This window comes from Cucurbita pepo, chromosome 2, assembly GCF_057944985.1.
Source record: "Cucurbita pepo subsp. pepo isolate OVF chromosome 2, ASM5794498v1, whole genome shotgun sequence".
NCBI lineage: Eukaryota > Viridiplantae > Streptophyta > Magnoliopsida > Cucurbitales > Cucurbitaceae > Cucurbita > Cucurbita pepo.
The window spans coordinates 6948376-6966640 of NC_141799.1; the positions used below are offsets into that span (position 1 = coordinate 6948376).

At 33.2% G+C, this 18265-nt stretch overlaps 1 protein-coding gene across 1 annotated transcript; it reads right to left on the reverse strand.

Moving 5' to 3' along the window:
• Positions 1–1243: 1243 nt before the first annotated feature.
• Positions 1244–12109, reverse strand: LOC111787553 (D-isomer specific 2-hydroxyacid dehydrogenase family protein). Its single transcript, XM_023667556.2, has 11 exons — positions 11973–12109; positions 11049–11184; positions 9479–9606; positions 7971–8115; positions 7740–7867; positions 5100–5171; positions 3197–3314; positions 3014–3120; positions 2535–2576; positions 2214–2426; positions 1244–1565 (listed from the first exon to the last, which is right to left on the reverse strand). The coding sequence occupies exons 2-11, from the start codon at positions 11146–11148 to the stop codon at positions 1497–1499; spliced, it is 1122 nt and encodes a 373-aa protein (XP_023523324.2). The 5' UTR covers positions 11149–11184; positions 11973–12109; the 3' UTR covers positions 1244–1496.
• Positions 12110–18265: the final 6156 nt, after the last annotated feature.

Consider the following 18265-nt stretch of genomic DNA (forward strand, 5'->3'; position numbering starts at 1 on the left):
GTTGAGGAGAGTGTGTTAGGAACTATCAGGTGGGTTGAGGAGAGTGTGTTGGGAGGGAATTGCAGGTATTTCTGTTTCCCAAATCTGACATTTTCATTTCTGTTTCATTAGGAACTATCTTAGGTGGGTTGAGGAGAGTGTGTTGGGGAAAGTGACTAGGAGAGATAGGGAATAATTATTTTTATTTACTTATTTATTAATTTATTATTATTATTATTATTATTTTTTTTTTTTTACATAATAATAATTTCTTGTTCTTTATAATAATTTTTATTTATTTATTTATTTATTTATTTTTGGCTGTTACAGGATACATAATACTTTTCTACACATAGTTCACGCACACATGAATCAATTAGGTTGGCTAATATATGTACTCCATAGGCATGACTGCGGACTAGCGCACGCTCACACTGCTAGAAACCACAGAAAGAAATAAACTTGTATCAAATCATGGTGTACGTGTCAGTACATAAAATATTGGAGAAGTATTCCGTGCTTGTGACACACAACATGCATGAGATTCCACATTTTCAAATCATGGCATATGGTTATGATGCACATCATACTTCCATTACTTCTCATAACATTACTCCCCTATGAGAAGTGCATATGTATACATGACATATCTTTCATCATTATCATAGATGGCTCATCAATGTCTTATAGGCTAAACATGAATATATCATAAACATATATGGGCTAGCATACTAGAAGTACATATCATTACATAATCACAGTAAACATCACATAATCAAAGCATAACATTAAAAAACATGAGCATAACATTAAAAAACATGTAAATGGGTCACAGGTTGGTATGTGTCAATCATACATCACTGAAATGATCCAACCAAACTCGAAGGCATTTTAACAATAAGTCCACTTACCTTGTTGGCCCAAGTCAAAAACACTAAATTTTCTAAGTTGATGTGTATTTGATCTTGATCCTGCTCACCGAGGTCTAATTCCAAAGTCGATGCTTTCAAGTAGTTTAGGTTTAGAGTAGAGTCTCTTACTTTTGCTTCACAAGAATCACAAAAAAAAAACTACCCTTTCTTACCAACACTTATCATATTAAGATACCCCTATTAGTACACTCACTGAATGTCAACTTAAACGAACCCCAAGTACCCTGTTGTTCTTTCATTATCTCGCAACAATCCAGAACCAAACATATAAAGTAGAATTCTCTGCACAACCTGGAAAGCAAAGAAAGACAAGGAAAAAAAAACAACAGAGATGATAACAAAACTTCATTTCTAAGTGACAATGCAAGTCTTTGGCAGGCATTGCGCGATCGGGCTAGGAGCTACCATCAGACAAAGGCGATCCGTAGCTCCTCCCCAATATCGGTATATGTACATAAACAACATATTTGATAACTTAATGGGAATAGAGTTTCAGATCATTTTATTAGTTTTGTAATTAGAAGACAATAATTCTGAGGGACGAGCGTTTTTTTAATTCTAAACTGGCTGTCCAGGTCAAACGGATTAATTGGCAAACTCTATCCCTGTCAAGGGAGATCCAGCATGAAGTTGAAGGGCAACATCCCCTATAACCTGCAGTTCATTGCAGAGACATATCAATTCTCTGTTAATTGATTATATGAGTATAACTCAGAAGGCTAATGAATCGCAAAACCAAGGTTTCCAACAACATTCACCATACGTGACCGTATCGTCTTCATAAAAAAAAAAAAAAAAAAAAAAAAAAAAAAAAAACTGATACAATCCATAAAGTCTTGTAAAAGCCAATAATGACCTTGAACAGTTCACCAAAATATCACATTGAATTCCCATCATTATTAAACGGAACTAACAGGTCTGAATTAATAAAACCATTTCCTCTGAGAAAACTTACAAAATTCTAAACAATAAAAGATATATTGGATGCTTTTATGCTATAATATATATTTACTCTAGGTTATATCTATAATTTAGTCCTTAATGTTTGAAAAAGTTTTCAATTTTGTCTCTAATCTTTTCAACATTTTAGTTTCATTGTTTATATATTGATTTGTTTTTTCAATCAAGTTATCATTGTCACACAATTAAAATTTATCAGTGACAAACAGAATCAAGTACTACTTCTGCTTTATATATTAACTACAGGGATCTCATGGAAAGGCTTAAATACTGCATTATGGAAGAGACGATAAACAGAACCAATGTCGCCATGAAATTAAGAAAACAATACCAATAGAATACCTTAGCCATGGACCGATAAGAGTGTTCGGTAACTCCAGCAACATGAGGAGTGATGATCACATTATTGAACTTCAAAATTGGATCATTGGGGTCAAATGGCTCAGTCCAAGCAACATCAATGCCCAAGCCTCCTAAGTGACCAGACTCAAGGGAATGTAAAGTGGACTGGTAATTCAGGAGACCACCTCTAGCAACATTTACCAAAAGTGAACCCTGTAATTGACATTAAATTAAAGCACAAAGCATAGGAAAGAAATATAAAGCAAAAATTCCAACGATATTTTTCAATACTTTATTCAGTTTACTACTAGAACCACAAACCTTTTTCATGGAAGATAAGAATGACTCGTTCACGATGCCGACCTGAAAGTAAAATCACAAGTCATGTTCAGAGAATAAGTCACACCTTAAATCTTAGTGTCCTGACTCCGAATCGAATTATTTGGGCTTCAGAATGATCCTTCTGAATGGTAATGACTGAAGTAACACTGCTAGAAAATCGACTTTCCAAGAAACTACTTCACTTCTCACAATGGTTTAGTTCAGCAAAACAACAAAGTAGAGAACACAAACTTGCAGTAACGAAACTTGAAGCAAATAAAAAGTTTAAGATATTTTTTGAAGTTCAGTGGCATTGTCAACAGAAGGCTTTTAGAATTGTAGCTATGCGTATTCAATCAACAGGGATAGGCAACAAAATTAAGAAGATTGACAATCTATTTTTAGTGATACATAAAACATAATCTGCAATGATCATTGCTGAAGAGGCAAGAAGAAAGTAACCAAGAGGGCAGTCTTACAGTTTCTCTATTAAGACACAAGCAACAAACAACGATGTCTGCAATGCTCGCGAACTTGTGAATATCCTCGTGAGCACCTTTCTCATCAACAAGATCATCACTTGCACCTTTATGAAATGGTATTGACACCAATGAGTAAGAGATTAAACATTAAAAGTATCATCTTCTGGTCGCTTTTATTACCATTCAACTGGCTAGAATTTTGCGCCCAACTTCGTTTTGTAGCAATAATTCTTACACCAAATGGGCGCAAGCGCTTTGCCAATTCCAGACCAATGTTCCCGAAGCCCATGATGAAAACCTAAAAAGGTAGAAAATTACGTCTCTTAAAAACTGACAAAGAAAATTGTGTCCGAGAATATTAGATCAAACTGTCTAGGTGGGAGGGGAGGATTCAAACAAATACAACTTCTTGAAGAAAATAAGTATGACTTAACCACTGAGTTATAATTAGATTGGCAATGCATTATAATTCATAGAAAGTCAGTGACTAGTTCCTGTGGGTGGGACAATTCATGTTGACCGACTGGAGAAGGCTATTGACGAGGATAATTTCACTTAATCAGATGGTTCGAAAATCACTCCCTTTAAATAAAGTTTACAATAGTAAAAACTTCAAGTCAAAGGCTGCCCTGTGAAATTCTGAAATGCAGAAAATTGTTAAAAATATCAACAATTTTATTTTCATTTTGTAGTAGTTAATACCTCAGTTTAACACCCCCCTCATTTGCATGGTTTTTTGAAGTAAAGATATTTGTGTCAAAAAAGGTTTTTCTGAAAACTTGATTGTTGAATTGTAATACAATAAATGACAGTGACTTCTTCAAGATCAAAGTGTATAACTCTTCAAGAATCTTTTTCAACTAAAAGGTTTACTGCTTCTTAAGAAAACATGAAATAGCTCCTAAACTTAGCATGAAATCTTAACTCAAAGCAGTTTTCCAATCATCTCGCTCTCCTGCAAAAATCACTCAATAAAGCCTATCAAACGTTTTTTTTCCTTTCTCGTAAAGTAAAACGAAACTCCATAATTCCTTTCAAATTGCCCAATTCTCTTTTCAACAAGAATACGTATCTTCTTTGATTTCTCCATCTACTTAAAAAGAATTTTTTCATACATTATACAACCTTGTCACTAATAAATACATAATACTTCCAACAATTTGTTCATAAAAAAGTAAAAACATTCAAAATTGCAATTCAAGGAGGAACTTTCTGGCTGTACGAAATATTTCTTGAAATATATAATTTTAAACATATATGTTCATCTAAATTCATGGTTATAAGCATATTGAACCATTGTTTCAGAAAAAATGTTTCATCATTCTTAAAAGTTGTAGTATCCTCTTAACATGTAATTTTTGTTTTCCTTCAAACAAATTCTATGTATAAATATCACTCACTCGGCTTATCAGCTCATTATTTCCCCTATTTTTCCTATTAGGCAGCACTTGAATTTCACATAGACGAGCCTATTGCACAGACCATCACCTATAATTATTTCTAGTAGTTGTGTGCCATCTTGTACGTACATATATTTTGGTTCTGTTTGCTCTTTAACTAGTATGGCTAATATTTTTTACTTGCACTATAATGTTTTTGAGGAGTTATAAATATTTTAGCTACAGAGTAAATAGTTTATTATCGATAAAAACGTATGATTAGCATCATTAGAGAATTTGGGAACTAAGTGACATACCTATACAATGTAGTTACAAGTTGGGTTATCCAAATTTAAATGAATCAATGTAAGCTTATTTGGAGTATCATTGAGTTTTCCTTCTATTGTTGTGAAGGTGAATTGATGTAAAATTATTAGGAGTATCATTGTGATTATTCTATAATTTAGTTAATGAGTTAGTTTGGGCTACGTAGCCAGTCAGTCAGCTTGATTAGTTTATTTGGTTGTGTGACTAATCATTGTAACATACTTTCGACATCCTACACCTAGGCCATAAGTATAAAGACTTTGGTTTCCCAATCGTAACAGCATAAAGGCTCTACCACTGATCATTTTAGATTATTTAGCAAATTTCTGAAATTGTAGCTTCTCTGACTGTGCAAAGAGTGAGAGAGAGAGAGTTACTGTTTTTCCAAGGAGTGTATCCCCAGTTGGCTCTCCAAGCCTTCTTTGGTCAATTGCAATCTGCATCTCTTTCTGAAAATGCATAACATACGGTAAAATATCCATTTGAATTGAACAGAATAATTGTCTATTCTTTCATATTCACAATAGATACAAGGGTGAGACCTTTTTTAAGCAGAAGAAAGACCTAATACATAAAGGGAAAAAATTTACACAAATAGTTACAATCTAATCACTGCTAGTAAATATAATTAAAGAAAATATCAAAAACGTAAACCAACACTCCCCCTCAAGCTGGTTTGAAGATATCTTCCATTGTTAACTTGTCAATGAACTTTGCAAATTGTCACTTTGGAAGTCCTTTAGTTAACACATCAGCAATTGCTCCGTTGTAGGAAGATACGGAATACATATCACTCCAATATCAATCTTACTGTTTATAAAGTGCTTATCAACTTGGATATGTTTTGTTCTATCATGGAGGATTGGATTGTGAGCTATTAAGATGGCTGTCTTATTATCACAATAAACACGCATAGACGTCATCTGGAAAAATTTCAATTCTTCCACTAGTCTTTTTTATCCAAATACCTTCACTAATGTCATGAGCTGAAAGCTTGAATTCTACGGCAACCTACATCTAACTACGACTTTTTTTTTTTTTTTTTTTTTTTACTTTGTTGGGTAACTAAATATTCCCTCCTACAAAAGAGCAATAACTAGAAGTAGATCGTTATTTTGTGGTGCTGCCTGCCTAATCAACATTTGTGTAAATTTCAACATGTAAGTGATCATGTTGGTTAGAAAGTATGCCCTTTCAGGAGTTCCTTGCAAATATCTTAGGATCATGTAAATTGCCTCAAAGTAGCACATGCATGAATTAGCTTACTATACTAACTATAGTAATATCCTAACGAGTGTGAGATAAGTAAATAAGTATTCCCACAAGTCTTTGGTATCTTTCCTTATCTTTTACCTCTTCCTTCTACACCTAGCAATTTTTAATTTGAATCGATAGGAGTTTATGTTGTCCTACGACCTAGCAAATCTATCTCTTTAAGCAAGTCAATAATATATTTCCTTTGATTAACAAGGATATCTTTTATTCACCTCGAAAATTTCATCTAGGAAATACTTCAAAACTCAAGTCTTTGATTTGGATTTCATTCGCTAGTTTTTTCTTCAAACTATTCAATCCAACCCCATCACTACCTCCTATAAGAATGATTTCCTCAACATACAATATTAAAACAACCATCTTGTAATTTCCAGTGTGTTTATGAAAATGATATGATTGGTTGGATTCTAAAGAAAACCATAGCTTGTAATTGCTTTCCCAGAACGTTCAAACCATGCATAGGAAACTGTTAATGCTATACAGAGATTTATCTAGCATGCATACTTTTTTGACTCCAAGATCCACCTCAAAACCTGTTGATAAGTTTGCAAATATCTCCTCTTCAAGATCACCATTGAAGAATGCACTTTGAGATCAAGCGGATCAAGTGGGCACTCTGAATTAACAGCAATAGATAAGCTCACTCTAGCGAATCAATCTTAGCAAAACAAGCAAATGGTTTTTGATAATCAATTTCATAGGTCTAAAGCCTTAAGCAACTAATCTAGCTTTGTAAAGTTCAATGTTGCCGTCATCTTTGCACTCTATATTGAACACTTATTTACACCCTACTGATTACTTATCTTTCAGTAGTTGTACTATGATTCATGTGCAATTTTGTTTAAGAGCATTCATCTCTTCAATAACTACTAATTCTAATTTGGATAATATTTTGGTCTCTTGTATATTCCTTGGAATAAATTGGTTGGTTATCTAGAAGGATTTACGATTATCAGAAAGGTAGTATGCAAAAGAATATATGTTTGTTCTGAATATCTTTCCAAGGCCTTTTAACTTTCTTCCCCAATCTTTACTCCTCCAGACACACTGTCCACCAAACATGCCCAAGGGATTAAAGTTTTCCCCTTTACTATGCTTTGACAGAGCTGAACTTCTTGGCAAATTTTTTACAAAATCCATCAAATCCTTCTAAAGTATATCTCACTTGTCCTCTCTTATACAAGGATTTCTCCAATCAAAGTATATAATCTTTTTTTTTTTTTCTTTTTAATGAAAAACCATACTTCTATAGTGGAAGAGAAAAAATATACAAAGGGTATTGACTAAATAGCTTAAGGTACCTAATCACCACATCTTTTTGATATCAGATGTTCAGCTTGCCCATCCAAGCCAAAACTAATTGGACAGAGATAGAAACCACAAATCTCCCCTTTTCCTCACTTCTAATCCTTCCACCCCCGTACTCCACATCGAAAGGATTCCTAAAAATACTTGAATTCAACTTTGATGAGCTCTGTTTGGACTTATCATCATTTATCATTCCCATCTTCAAAATTGGCGCTCATCCGATTCCTCTCTAAATAGCAGACTATAACTATAACTTAGCTTATAACAAAATGAATAAATGAGAAACAGTTTATACAGTTTATTGACATGCTTTGAGAGAAGTTGAGGTTAATGACAAAAATACAAGGGCTTTTCACATTACACCAAGCAATTCCCCCAGACTCTAACTAATAACATCAAGGAGAAGCAATGTACGGGGATAAATTTAGTTTTACCTGCCTCCGAAGAAGCCCTAAAATCAGGTATATAGCCATTTCTGCGCATGACATTGCATTTCCAGTTACCCCACTCGGTATCCTGGCAACTTTGATTCCAAACTTTGTGGCAGCATCAATGTCCACACCTTCAATTATTAAGTTCAAAAACATATATTTCTTTAAAAGGAAAAAAAGAAAAGAAAAGAAAAGGCAAAAATACACATTGAAAGTAAAGAACATGGTAACAACCTTCAAGGCCAACGCCGTACTGCACTATGAGTTTCATCTGGCTTGCGCGAGATATCAAATCAAAATCAAATTTCATCATTTTAGGAATACACATGTGGTAGTTGGTTATAACTTTAGGTACATCCACCATTGGAACGACATCAACCTACAAATTTTAAATAAATGAACCTGATTAACAAAAGATTAGGGCAGCATTCACATATCTACAAATTATAATACATACATTATAATAAATCTAATTATCTCATCATCTAAATGTTGGTGCAACTAGGTCTTTTCTTTTCAATTCTAAAAACTAAAATGGTATACAATCTGATATTAAGCTCGTGTATTTTCACTCACCAACATTTAGATTAACTATTTAGTTTGTAGAATTGAACTAAAACCATAATAAATCTAATTATCTCATCATCTAAATGTTGGTGCAACTAGGTCCTTTCTTTTCAATTCTAAAAACTAAAATGGTATACAATCTGATATTAAGCTCGTGTATTTTTCACTCACACTTTCAATCTAATATTCAAACCTTTCCACATATATTGTATGATAAGTGAACAATATGATATACAATCTGGGTGCAACTACATATCAAAATGATTTTCTACACAAAAACAAGTAAGATATACCAAAAAAAAAAAAAAAAAAAAAAAAAGGAAAAAAAACAGAGGGCTTGTAAGAGAATCGATTTGAAAATAGTTCTGTTTTTTATAGAAGATACATCTTATGAAAACATTTTTTGAATAACTATTTAAAAAAAATTCAAGTATTTTCAAAATGAACTCTTTTTCAAAAAAAAAAAAAAAAAAAAAAAAGAAAAGAAAAAGAAAAAGAAAAAAGAAACAAGCATTTTCCATTAAGAACTTGATAAGTACAAGAGGACCAAAGAGTTGCACTAAGGGTTTCCCATTGGTTCAGATATCAGAGAGAGAGAGAAAGAGTAATTACACAGAAATTTGAATCTTAAGGGCCCACAAAGCCATAAAATTGTATACTCTTCTAAAATAACATAATACCAAAGGTTCAATTACACTTCTTATAAATGAGTTCAAAAATAAAATTAAGAATTAAAATATATATAATTTTAAAAAATAAATAAATAAACATTTTGAAAAATGAAAATAGCTTTTGAAACAAGCCAACATCTTCTTATACAAAGAATAAAAAAAAAAAAAGTTCAAGAGAAATGTTCAAACACTATAATTACAAGAAAAACAAAAAAAAAAACAAACAAATCATCTACAGAGAGATTTGTAAAAGGTATATATCCAATCTATCTCAAACACTACGATTATCCAAAACAAAATCATCTAAAGAAGGTTACAAAAAACTTGCTGCATTGGAGTTCAATTTCTAAAACACTGGAACATCGCTAAAGCTAATAAACTGTTTGAAGAGCAGATTCAAAATCCAAAAATGAGTTTGTTAAATATCGGTTGATTTTTACCTGAAGCTCTATTATTCACAAAGAAAGAAAGAAAAAGTGTACAATGAAAAATTCTTCAAGTTACCTGAATGAACGGATACTTCTGCAAGTATTCTTTAGTATAATTATGAGAACTAGCAAATTGAGACCCACAAAAGAGAACACGGGTTAAACCTTTGCTGCTATCCTCATGTGTTTTTTCCATCTTCCACACTGAGAGAAATGCATTGCACATCAGCTAAAAGTTAATGGATAGAGAAAAACAATCATCATTGTAACTTATAACGCCACAGCAAAAGAAACGGAAAGCACAGCAGCGAACTTTATGACTATTAAGCTTCACTGTCTGCAGAAACAGACCACGCATGAACATATTAGAGCTAACTGGCTTTTGTCTTTGGGTTTGTTAGCAATTTCCACAATAAAACTACTTCTTTTGTAATTACGCCCTTTTTATGATTCAAACCGGTAGGAGGGCCTTCATGCAACTCCTCAGTTTTTTTGTTATCATTTTTCTCAACAACGACATTAGCTTCATTTTGTATCCACGAAAAAGGGTGGGAAAAGGTTTTTTCTGCACTGTTAGACAAGTCTTTTTTTCCTTAACATATGAAATTTAAAATTCTTTAATAAATGAAAGCTTCTGAGTGTTCTTTGTCTAAGTTCTTTGACGATTAATTTTTGTTCAAGTGTCATATAATTAAGTTTACCATAATCCATCCGTTTAAGTCTTTGGGTTGATTGATGATTTATCATGATATCAGAGCATGAGGTTTTGTGTTCAAATCTCTGTAAAAGACATTTCCTAGTTACTAATAGTGATTTCCATTGTTTGGGCCATTTACAAACTTTTAAACCCACAAGTGAGGAGAGTGTTAAGTGTTGATATAACTAAATTTACCATAACCCATCCGCTTAAGCCTTTGGCTTAACTAAAAATCCAACATTCGTCGTAGGTTTTCCAAATCATTGGGTACAATGTATTTTCTTACAATTCTTTTCTTCATATTCCACTATGCTTTATTGCCATCTATCCGTCTTCACTTTGCAAATTTTGACTTGTACTCTTACAGTTTTTCAATCATTAATGAAGAGTTTTGTTTCTTGTTAAGAACTACAGTATATTAAACCCAATAAAACTTGCATAAAGGAACAAAGAAAAATATAGGGGAGATGAAGAATCCCCGCAAGCAAAAGGAGGACATATGTTGGCATAAATTATCAAAATCATCATATGACTACGTAAGTCTTCTGGACAAAGTACACCACTAGAAAAGAAAAATTCAAGTCCCAAAAGTCTTCAAAACTACTACATCTATCTGTGACCAATTTCTATCTCAACCTTGATAGTATTGATATGTTTAAGGATTTCTTTCACAATTCATGTGCGAGTAACATTTTTGCTAAAATATAACCATGAGAACAATCCAAAGCCTCCATAAACCGAAACTGGTTAATCATCCCCCACATATTCATTCCAGAACATCATGAATGTGTTGAAATTTTGACTGTGACAATGATCTAAAGTTCTAATTTAAACCAAAAATTAAATTATTTTCTAGTTGATATGGGATTTTCTATTTCGCATGTTCTTCATGAGCTAACACCCACATTGAGTTGAGACCTACAGAGATAACTTTACTTGAGTGACTTACAATTACAAGCTCCCCACACGCTCTGATGATGGAGGCGAACTTTGTCCTTGAAAGACTGTAAAGAAAGTGTACCAGAATACCTGGTGAGAGTTGTGAACATTCCAGTTGAAAGTTGAGCAAACAATCTAACAAAGACCTGTTGATTTACGGAAGGATATGTTAAACTATCAATTTCCATCCTATCTTGTTTTTTAGAAACTGATTTCCATTAACTCATATGAAATTACGAAAAACAAGGTGTAACGGCCCAAGCCCACCGCTACCAGGTATTGTCCTCTTTGGGCTTTCCCTTTCGGGCTTCCCCTCAAGGCTTTAAACGCTGTCTGCTAGGGAAAGGTTTCCACACCCTTATAAAATGTTTCGTTCTCCTCCCCAACTAATGTGGGATTCTCACACAGGGCAATAAAAATGTGGAAATATTTTGTTGATAAATATGAGGCTAGTAAGGTAAGATCCAGGTGATGCCATTGCTGTAAATACCTAGGTTTATAAGCTGGTGTGGGCATTAAAAGTAAAGTTATTCATTTGAGTTCTGCAGCTGTTTGCGATGTTTTTCTGTTTGTTTGCCAAGCTTTCGGTTCGTCTTCAGCTTCAACTGATGCGGTTGCTAAACTAGAAGATGTTAACGATGGTCTAATAGATCATTTTTAACATATGGAAATGAAGACATAGTTATTTTAGCTTTTGTGAAGTCTTTAAGATGGTGTAGTGTTTGTTCTAGAAACTAAAAGGAACATTCAACTGACTGCTACCATATTCTCAAAGAAAATACATTCATAGTGATGAAATTACGCGAAAACATAACAGCAATTCACCAAATCTCTACTGACATATATACTAAATGCTGCAAGATGAATGAGATAGAAATGAAATTTAAAAAGGAAAATGGGAATAAAGAGGGAATTGCAGAAAATCGGTGCGTACCAGATGCGAGGCTGATTCTCTTTTGCTTCCAATCAAGAACAGTCCGACTCCTCTTATAATCTGCCTATCAAATACGACTTTCCAAACGGTCGAAGGATATTTCAGGTGATTCGATATTAGAATTCGAACAGAAAAAAAAAAAAAAAAAAAAAAAAAAGTTTCGAAAATTAAAAACCCACTTTTAAATTAAACACAAGAAATGCTAAAATCAAATTCCAATATTTATATCAAATTTTGTTTTTCTTAAATTCAGCTTTTTCTTTTTTCTTCCTTCCAACCCGGTAACTCGGACCAATCCAATCCAAATTATAGAGGTTGAGTTGAGTTAGTATGGGTTGGGTTATTTTTCTTGAACCCGAATTGACTGGGTTCGATTTTGGATTCATAGGATAAAAATTTTGAATACCCTCGAACCCAACAAAACTTATAAAATACATATAGATATTTAGCATACTCACGGATTTGTTAGAGTGGTAATTCGGATTTACTATAACTAAATTGTGGATAAAACAACCCAACCCGAAAATGGAGGGATGAATTGGGTTCGGTTGTGAAAATTTTTGGGTTGGGTAAAAAAAACCCTTCAACCCAACCCAACTCGGACTATGTACACCGAGTGAAATTATTTTTTCTTTAGCAATTATTTGCTTCACATCCTCATCTTGAAATTTAGCCGACAAGAGTCTCAATAAAATGTTGTAAATTAGAATTTTTAAAATAAAATTAAAAAATTAATTCTCATTCGGGCTTACGTGTTATAAATTCTCCCCTCCTTGAAAACTTTGGTGGTTGAAAGTTGCTTAGCTTATTCCCGAATCCTGGAGTAGGACATCCTCATGTATATTTCCCTTTCTTAGGTTGCTATGTCGTTCAATATGACTAGTCTAATGTGCATCCATCTATGGATGAAAGCTCGTACCGAATATGAGCGGAGTACCCAACGTCTTTCATAGACCCTCCGAAAACGTGGAGTAGGCCTTACATCTCTTCTATTAACACTTCCTCAAGTTCCTTTGTCACGACCCGATTTTTTATGCTTCGAGAAATAGGACCACGATGAAAAGAAGAAAACGGAAGTAAAAAGAATAAAAATAAAATAAAAACAAACAAATAAAAATACAGTAAAATTGCGTGTAATTTAAAATCAAACAATATCATTGACAAAATCTAAAACAATAGGATACAAAACAAGTATTGCTTCAATTATTTACAAACAGAGAACGAGTGCAAAAAAAATCAAAATAAACGACAACCCAAAACGAAATACAAAATCACATCAACGTCCCGGGTCGACATTCCTCTTTGAAAGCACAACTCTCGAGCACCTCCCTACCTTGACAATACCTGAAAAAGACAAGGGAAGAGGGGTGAGTATAAAATACTCAGTAAGCAGCCCACGTGTAGGCTCTCATCACATCCGTAACTTAATATGTTTCCACGGGCTTGTCATATGGTTTAAAGAAATTCGTCTAGTTCAGGTATCTCCTAAATGTTACCTCACACCATGATTGTCTATCACAAGCTAATCTATTTGTGTAGTCCCTCATTTCCTCTCAGAGTGGGTTTTCCTCCACACACAGTAATAGCTCCTCAATATACTACTTATATAGCCTCTTGTCCACTCTCAGACAAGTTTATTCTACACAATAATATATTCTTAATCAACTACTTGTGTAATCCATCGTCCCTTCTCAAGGTGGTTTACATACACACAATAGTGATTTCTTATGCAACCTACTTATGTAGTCTCTCGTCCCCTCTCAAGGGGGTTATCGTACATACAGTAGCAATTTCTCATATCACCCACTTATGTGGTCTCGCGTCCCCTCTCAAGGCGGATTATTATACATATAGTGGTAGCTCTTTATATCGTCTACTCGCGTAGACCACCTTGGATGTCATGGAGATATATTTTGTTCTAAGGCGTCTAGTGGACTAGGTCACAACAAACGATTCCGGATCGTTCAGGGTTAGCTCCTCGTGGCTAAGCCAAATCTCGAGGTGCACCTAGATCTCTGATGGCCGCTCACGATCCCAGGGTGCTCAGCGTACTATAAACTTTTTGACCTAAGATTTTGCATAACCACTCAGTTCTGCCGCCCTACTTACTCTAAAAAAGATTTATTAGGTTATTTAGAATTAAGATAATTTCCTAATTAACTTATATTTTTCATACATATTTGACTATAATGTTTATATTTAGAAAATTAAATTAGTAAAATTGATATCTTAATTTAATCCTATTCTTTTTCTAATTAGTTTAGTGTGAGATCACACGTGCCTTTGGGAGGATAATGAAACATTATTTATAAGAGTGTGGAAACCACACTAGAATACCTCGAAGGGTAGATTTGGGGTCTCACATCGATTGAAGAAGGGAACAATGCCAGTGTTGGATTTTATGTCCTAAAACTCATAGTTTGAAAACAAAACATATTCTATTTTTAATAAAGTAATTATTGATGTTTATATTGTTATTGAATGAAGTGAATTTTAGGATCATCAATCTAAATCCAATAAACTAAGAACACTCTGGCTAAAGTATGATTCTAAATCCAATAAACTAAGAACACTCTGGCTATAGTATGATTACTTGAACGATATGTAGAGACATAAGAGTGGATCAAGTTTAAGTATATAGTCAAAATGATCTATAGTACTGTAACGACCCGAAATTTTCTACTTAATTTAAGGTCGCTACTGTATACATACCATAAACATTGAATGCGGAAGACTTCATTTAAATTCCATAAAACATAACCTTTATCTTAAAAACACAGCCATGGACTTACATGTTTCGAAAACATCTTTAAAACGACACAACAAAAGACCCGAAATAAAATAAATAAGCGTTTAAGTTTAAAACATCCTATTCTATCCTAAGTCTAAGAAAATAAATACCACTATCCTATGCATGTGCCATGATCTCGAGTTGCGATGCCGTCGTCAGCCGTACAGAAATGCCTTGCCTTAACCTGAAAAATGTAGTAGCACATGACTTGAGTATTTAAAGAAATACTCAGTGACCCCACTATTGGGGTTAAATGCAACAATCACATGCAATGAAATGATGGGACCTATCTTTCGTTTCGTTTCGTTTCATTTTCCCTACGGTGTAATCTTAACAGGTAATCGTGGACGTGTACCATATACTCTACACGCAGCCCATACGTGCGAGTATGGGCTCACCAGCTAGTTCGCACACTGCTGGGCCACTGTCCCTAGTCGGTGGGCATGCTCTAGGGGCCCACCGGGACCCGTTAAAACTAGAACCGTCACGGCAACGCTATGCAAAGCATAACGATCGTTGTCCTGCCATTGGATGTACGCGTCCGTACCCTCGTGATGGGATAGGGGTATCCCCCCAAATGCATGAGCACACAATATGCATGAGGTCCCACTAGTCCTACAGTTATCATTAATGAACATAACCCCCTGTCACGTTTTCATGCTTACACGTGATTCTCATTCTCATTTCTTTACATATCATACATATTCCTAATGGGGTATGTTTCATGCAATTTACCATATTTCATGTCATACAAAATTCATGCAGTTACATTCAAATATTCATACAAACAAGCCATAATCGTTCAAGGACCACACATCGTTACATGCATTACACATCACATCAGACTAAAAGCATACATTCACATTCACATAATTTCGTACTTAAGCACAATAATCTAGCATACAATGCATCATATCATAAACAAGTCATAACGTAAACACTTCATAGTCATATCGTTCTCTAACTTACCATAGCCTTAATGTTCTTATACCTATCACAGACATATCATTACGTGACTTACCTTAGTCATATCGTCACAAGAACGTACTCTAATGCTATCGTTCTATCAATCTATCACAAACCTATCCCTTTCTACCTATAACCTAACCGTATTCTTTCATCAATCTCTCCTATCCATAGCACTTCGGTATGTAACCTAACTCTAACGTTTCATGAACGTATCTTACTCCTATCGTTACATTTCGTTTTGTGCATCCTTCTCGTATCCTATCTCAAACATCTCCTAGAGCACATCGTACCATAATTATTTTCATACAATCCACATATTATATAACATAACATAACATATAGGAAGCATATCGATCCACAGACAATTCACACATATCAATATATATGACACGTGCAGAACCACAGGGCACATGTCAACATAAAAAATAACCATGCCGATAGTAAGGTCACTTACCTGGCCAGCTCAAGTCGTTGTCACGAATATATCTTTAATTAAAGTTCGATTCCGTCCTTTGAAATCCGAGTCAACCTATATGAGCCCATGACATTAGTTTCGGGTTTGAATTCTACACCATTATTTCTCTAATTTACATTGGTCTATTGTTAAAAGTCTTAAATGTTATATATCTGTAATTATATTTTTATTAAAAATCTCATTTTTCATGGTTACTATGATATAAAAAAGTAGATACAACTAAGTTATTCTGAGCTTTACTGTTATCTGTATTTACCCTCTGTATTTACCTTTCCCTCCATATTTAGTTTGTGGATTTTAATTCCCTAGTCTCTTTTTTTTTATGTGTTGCCTTTTAATTCTGTTCTCATGTATTCCAAATTTAGAGTGGATCTCTATTTCCAAATCTTTACTTATCTCAGTGTTTCCTATTTCTTATCTCAATTTCCTATTCAGAAGTTTTCTTGGTCATTCTATCTTTAATCTATTCATTTGGCTACTGATCAAAATTTAATCTAATATTACTAATATGATATGATTGACTAGAATTGTATAAATGATTTGACATTTAATTTCTAATTAAAAGATGGATCATGGTAATAATTCAACAAATATCTAACTATAATTGGTTGTGATTTCTAAAAAAAATAGGATAAAAGAAAATGAAGATTTAATACATACCTTATTGATCAGATCTATCTTCACGTAAATCTTCAGCTAATCTCAACTGGGTAAAGGTCATTCTCATCTTTTTTTTCTCAAGTAAATTTGACAATTATTGTTTTTCTTTTTCTATTTGCAGTAACTGTTACTTTCGGTGGTCAAGATTGGTTGAGGAGAGAAATTGTGGGAAGGGATGAGAGGTTAGTGGAGAGAAGTGGGGAAATGTTTTTTTTTTAATTTTTTTTAATTAATTAATTAATTATTATTATTATTATTATTATTTTAACTATTTTTATAATTACTTTTATTCATTTATTTCTTTATTTATTTTTGGGCTATTACAAGCACAGGGATAAGACTCAGTACCTTATCCTGAGACAGTATAGATGTAACGCCCCGTTAGGTTTAATATATATATGTATTAGAATAAAAATAACAAAAATAAAGAAGATGGTTTAATATATATATATATATATATATATATAGATATAAATAACAAAATAAGGAAGAAAAAAGAAAAAAAAAAAAAAGAAACTGACCACCTCTCCTTCAATCTCTCATCCCCTCCCCTACAATACCTCTGTCATCCAGTATCAATAATTCATCAAACAAAATAGAAACGGAAAGAAAATATTTTCGAAAAAAATGCTTATGGAGAGATGGTTAGACAATAATGACGGAGAGATGGTTAGACAATAATAGAGATATGGTAGGCAGATAAAGGAAGAAAGATGTCATTTGGAAAGGTTAGTAGTCAGATTTACCTTTTACTTTTATGAAGGATATTAGCAATTATTTAGATCTGAGTAGAACTCTCAAAATTATCAGTTTCTGAATTAGAAATTATCTATCTTATGAAGAGTCTTGTCAGAAAAAGAAAAGAATAGATAGATAAGAAAGAGAGGAAGACAGGAAAAGGAAGATCTGTAAAACATATTCAAACAAAAAAAAGAAATTTGGAAAACAAGATAAAAAAGAAAGAGAGAAAGAGAGAGGGGAAGATTGGGAAAACATATCAAATAATAATAATAATAATAAAACAATATATGGAGAGAAGAAAATAAAAACAATACATGGAAAGAAAAAAAAAAAGGAATAAAATAAACTGCTAGGCAGAATTGAAGAGAATTAAACGATTTAGATTTAGATATGGGAGTACAATTAAAGTTTTTTTTGTAAGAAACTATTAAAATAATTATAGAATTAAACTCATCAAAGAAACGGATTAAAAGAGTTAGATTTAGATATGGTAGTAGAATTAAACTCCTCAAGAATTCTAGAATTAAACTCATTCAAGAAACTGATAGTTGGATTTAAATTGCTTAAAATAATGAGATAGGGAAGTAGAATTGGACTGGTTAAAAGAATTAGAGTTAAAAAGAAAAAAAGAACAAAAAAAACAAAAGAGAAATTTTA